The 5,474-nt window shown below is 39.0% G+C and overlaps 1 protein-coding gene across 1 annotated transcript in view; it reads right to left on the bottom strand.

The window, feature by feature from the left end:
* Positions 1 to 290: 290 nt before the first annotated feature.
* Positions 291 to 5,474, bottom strand: part of STK26 (serine/threonine kinase 26) — a 40,298-nt gene continuing 35,114 nt past the window's right edge. Inside the window, exons 9-12 of the mRNA XM_077307364.1 lie at positions 3,739 to 3,832; positions 3,002 to 3,064; positions 2,783 to 2,919; positions 291 to 2,511 (exon numbers count right to left, since the gene is read on the bottom strand). Coding sequence (XP_077163479.1) covers positions 2,487 to 2,511; positions 2,783 to 2,919; positions 3,002 to 3,064; positions 3,739 to 3,832 — 319 coding nt within the window. The 3' untranslated portion in view covers positions 291 to 2,486. The remainder of the gene's footprint in view (positions 2,512 to 2,782; positions 2,920 to 3,001; positions 3,065 to 3,738; positions 3,833 to 5,474) is intronic.

The raw sequence follows: 5,474 nt of genomic DNA, 5'->3' as shown, positions 1-5,474 counted from the left end.
TTTATGGGCTCCAGATTGGGGTCCAGTTCCTTAGCATTCCCTCCTCTCCTCCAGGAAATGGTCATAAAAGGAAGTGATACGTGCATGCAACATTTTTTTCAAATGAGGTTACCTTTAGCCATGATTACGGACCATAAATATCTGTGAAAATGTTAAATGTATCTGAGACAACATTCTTGAATGTAAGGAGCAAAAAGGTACATTTCTGTTCTGGCAAGAGACTTCAGAGAGGATGTGGTTGAGCACATAACATCACCATTTCTGAAAAGTAACATTGAAACCTAGTGCAGTTTGCCATTTGATATCATTTATTTCTAACTGGTCCCCAATGCAGTTACTGGAAGCTGAAAACAACTTGAAATAGAATTCTAATAATGTGAAATTGCAACCACAACAAGATTTTTAAAGCATGGTATCAGACAATTAGCACCACAAATGTTTACAGAACTTAAATATTTATTTTTTTAAACCATTCAACCTCTGCTGCCCTGCCCCCTGCCCCCCCCAAAAAAAAACACATTGAAAGAAGCTTCATCTATAAATAGATTTACAGGACTAACAGCTATAAAGAAGAGCACTATAATTTTGCTTCGGTGATGGTGTTATCTGTAAAGCTTCAGATCAACTGTATTTACAACTTTTACTGCTTTTACATTTATAAAAATATTTTTATTTAATCCATAACATTATCATTTTTTTTTCAAAAACTATGTCCAGACTTTTCCCCCTCAGATATAAATTCTAATTGTGTTTCAGTTATATAGTAGATGAAAGATTTCTTTTTTAACAAACATTTCTTTAAAATTAAAACAAAGGAATTAAAAGTAATTTTTTATTATTTTTACAGTGTAGGCACCATTGAAAGTAATTGCCCTTGGCATTTCTAACCTCCACCTCTTACCAGTGTCTTTATATCTTTTTTTTTAAAGGATGCAATGGCAACTTTTAACTTAAAAAATCATCATTTGCTTGCACATCATTAACTCTTTTCAATATTTGGCAGATATTTTTCAAATCCTTTAAAACAACATTTGTGCAAAAACAAAAAATGTGCAGATCTAAACCATAAAATTAAACACATCCAGCCTTTTTATCAAAAATAAATTTACACCAACAGTTCCACAGTTAAGGACTGAAATACAACCCCACTTCAAACTTCAGCATAATATACATACTGGGTCGAAAGGAAGGGGAAATAAAGAAAGAAAAGGGTATTACCCATCTAAACAGTACCATAAATATATAACTGAAAGCAAGTTTATAATTTTATCTACCTTTAAAAAAAATCACTCTGTACTGCACAGTACTATCTTCTTGTGAAAGAATATCTATAACTCAGTTACTTGCATATTAACTGGTAAATACATATTTAAAATACACTTTGAGGAAATTAAACATATCATGGTGGATGTACTGCATGTAACGTACTTTAAGAATGTAAATGTTATAAATATTTTACAGGGAAAACACCGCCACACAAAATGTTGGTGTTACACATTTTATACCTACTTGTGAGGTACATTCCACATGCCATGGCATCCTCCCAGGTCCCTGACAGAATGAACTGCTTAAAAAAAATACTCAAAAAGGAAAGAATAATTCAATTAAACCAGATTTTTGTTTTCACCCATTATTGCCAGAGGCCCTCCTGCCCTTCAACTGTATTGCTTTGAAATTTCCTACCATGATGAATGATGACTTGAGATCCTGCCCTAAAAGATACTACATACAAACTGTACACTAAGGTATACCAGTCAATACATGTGAACTTGCAAAGCTATTGACATATTGCTCTCAAATGTGATCAAAGAGCTGCCTAAAATACTGTACCAGGTTTCAAATAGTTGATATTGTCGCAAGTTGATTACATTTACAGGGGCCTAAAGACAGACTACTGTGTCCAAGCAGGTGCTAGAGCAACGTCCTACAGTCTAAGGTGCTCTCATGTATATTCTTGTGAAAAGCTATTTTTTAAAATCTAATTTTAATGACTCAGAAAAAGTTATAACTTATGCTTATAAAAAATAATAGTAATAGTAAGACTGGTAAATCCCCTTCTTTGGAGAGTAACAAAATGTTGCTGCATGTGTATTTCCTATGAACTCAAGTAAAAGGTATGCAGCCTGCTGATATCGGGAGCAACAGGTACACCCAAGATTTTGCACATTGAGATTGGCAACTGGTAGCCCCTGGTTAGATCTAGAAGCAAAAACTGCGCCTCACCTTTTTAAAAATTGCTTTAAACAGGTGAAAACTGCAATAGTAAAAGTTGCTCTTTACAAAAAGAATGTCCTGGAAATACAAAAAAGCAGGTATACCCGTCACAAAAGAGTGGAGGTAAGTCCTTTCAAATCCCCGATCATTAAATATGTTGCAATGATCCAAAAAGGCACAAGGAGCTCATGAGCAAAGCATTGCCAAGCTTATAGTAGGTTTTGGTGGGCTATATTGGGTCCATGTAGAACAGCAATCAGTGACAAAGTTTCTTAGGAGGAATCGTTAACAGAAAACCTGAAACAAGACAAACAAAAGAAAGTGCCATCCATCAAAACCAGTGAACAGTGTTGAAGTTCTTAGAACTCACTGCTCACACTTAATTCTTCTGCCTCCTCCTCCTCCTCCCCCTACTTCATTCATTCATGCAGCCATAAGCTGTACATGCACCTACCCTTCCATCAGGCTCTCAGAGACTTACACAACAGAAAGGAAGTGATGCAATCAGCAGTGCAGAACTACCCTCAGGGACAACCCCAAAGTTATGAAATGAAACTTGCAAACTTACTTCTGAAATTTCTCCATAAGTTTCTTCACCATCTTGTCTGTGATCCCTGGACACGCAGCTTCTGCCATATTGATGCTTTTTTCAAGTTCCTCAATTGCTTTCTTTTTGTTAGCATTATTGGTGTCTTGCTGTTTAAGCTGGGGGGAAAAAATCAACACGCTGTCAAGTTCTTATAAGCTTACTGGATATGCTCTGGACATGCACAAAATCATAACTTACCTCAGCAAATACAGGTGTGATTATCATTGTTAAACAGCTCAGGGTTTTCATGAGATCTTGGTCCTGGAAATAAAGAAAATGTGTGGTTTCTTTTAAAACAGCTTCTGGGAAACATAGTGAAGGACATTTCTCTATCAGTTCAGTAACCTCCCACAAACAAGGGTGGATCGTCTCTAAAGTAGAGAAACTTTCCAATGAAATATTCCAGACAAGGAACAGTTAACCCAATCAGTTTATGCCATGGCAATGATTTTTTGCAAGTGGAGAAAACAACACAATAGGCATTTGCAATGAACTCTCAGCTGTCTCCTTGGGGTACAAGAGCATATCAGGCTTGCAAATTTGTAATTGCTAAGTACCTTTAAGTACAGCTGGGGCACAATATATTACATTGCTGTAATAACTAAAGTGATACTGTCTTTTTAAAAAGCTTCAGGGTAGGACTGATGAACACAAATGGCATGAAACCTAATGACTCTTCATTGCCAAGTATGATTTCTTATTGTAATCCACAGAATCCCAGCTGATTTCAGAATGATGATGTTGATGTTCTACTCCTCATGGTTGCCACGGTAAGCAAGATAGCAAAAATTCTGCCAACCCCTTGTTCTAAAGGAATATTACCAGGCAGGGGAGGGTAAATGACATTCGGCTTTGCTTCACAAGCACAGTGGTTAGTACTCTGTCACAGCTTCCAAGGAGTCATGAGAATAGAAAGAGATTCTGGCTGGACGTACTGTTCCATTCTGTAGTTTCTTGGCATCTGGTTTCTTCCGAACTGTAGTAAAACTCCACTCTGGGTGAGAATTATTCTCCTTGTTGCTAGACTCCCTATAGGGTTGGGGGGAGACAAACTGTTTAGAGAACTGAGCTGCTATATCATGGTTTTGCATAACTTAAAAGACTTCAAAGACTTTCTGAAGTAGACTTTGTGGCAATTTATGGCACTGCAATAATTTTTTGCAAGAAGAAAAAAAAGAAAACAGCAGGCATTTGCAACAACATCTCAGCTGTCTCTGAGGGGCACCAGAGCATATCAGGCATGCAGACGTCCAACTGCTAAGTAACTTTAAGTACGGGCCAGGAAAATAATACTACAACCAAATTTCAACTGCCAACTTTGGATTATTTTGTTAGAGGGAAAATCAAACGTGAATATTGTCTGCAGCCACATCCAAGTTGTTGTCAAAAACCTAAAAGCATTCCCTGGTTTTAAAGCAGCTTCTGAGGCCTTTTCTTACTGAGGGCAAAACTGTGGAACATGCAGGCTGCAATCCACATTTCAAAGAGGGCAAAAATTACAAGGGTTACGTTTAACAGGTTAGTTTTTCACTCACAGGGGAAAAAAATCTTAGCAGACTAACACAGCAACCAGTTGGGGGCAGGGATGTTATCAAACACTATGGTGTAAACCAGGGGTAGTCAAACTGCGGCCCTCCAGATGTCCGTGGATTACAATTCCCAGGAGCCCCTGCCACCTAACGCTACCGCTGGCAGGGGCTCATGGGAATTGTAGTCCATGGACATTTGGAGGACTGCAGTTTGACTACCCCTGGTTTACACCATAACAAAGAGATTGTGCTTCTAGTTCAGTCCACCTCATGCAGCTTGCATCTTATCTGCCCTGAAAATGAAGGGGAATGGTTTCTGGAAGCCAACTAGAAACATGTATTAAGTTTTCAGTTGACAGGCTAACCTTCTGAGTTTTGCAAACTTAAATGCCAAAAGACTTAATGTTTTAGCGCCATCATTACTTCAGAAAAGAACAATAGTGGTTTCCACCTATTGGACTGTCTGTTCTTGTCACCAAATGACGTGTGCTTTTCAGTGTACAAAGCGTGTTGTAGATCTTGGCCACAGACAGGATGCCATATATAGATTAAGAGCAGCACCTGCTGCGGCACAAGAACCAATTTGTATTATTGCTGTTGTCTACTTCAGTTGCCGTATGAACAGCAGAGAGCATTGGGGGGAGAGAGAAATAAGCACTTTGCATATCAGTATGGCGCAGAGTGGTAAGGCAGCACCTGAAAGCTTTGCTCATGAGGTTGGGAGTTTGATCCCAGCAGCCGGCTCAAGGTTGACTCAGCCTTCCATCCTTCCGAGGTCGGTAAAATGAGTACCCAGCTTGCTGCTGGGGGGTAAACAGTCATGACTGGGGAAGGCACTGGCAAACCACCCCGTATTGAGTCTGCCATGAAAACGCTAGAGGGCGTCACCCCAAGGGTCAGACATGACTCGGTGCTTGCACAGGGGATACCTTTACCTTTTTATATCAGTATAGCTCTTTCTGGATCTTAGCCCTTATTTAATTTTTAATTACTGCATATCTGTTGTTATAAGGTAGGTTAGGCTGGATGGGTGTGACGGTCCAAAGTCACCCTCTGGCCTTTCAGAACGAACCTCTCCTTCTACAGTCTATGAACTGTATTGTATAGAACAGGGGTAGTCAAACTGCGGCCCTCCAGATGTC

This window comes from Paroedura picta, chromosome 13 (genome assembly GCF_049243985.1).
Source record: "Paroedura picta isolate Pp20150507F chromosome 13, Ppicta_v3.0, whole genome shotgun sequence".
NCBI classification, from domain to species: domain Eukaryota; kingdom Metazoa; phylum Chordata; class Lepidosauria; order Squamata; family Gekkonidae; genus Paroedura; species Paroedura picta.
This window is presented reverse-complemented; position numbering and strand designations above follow the sequence as displayed.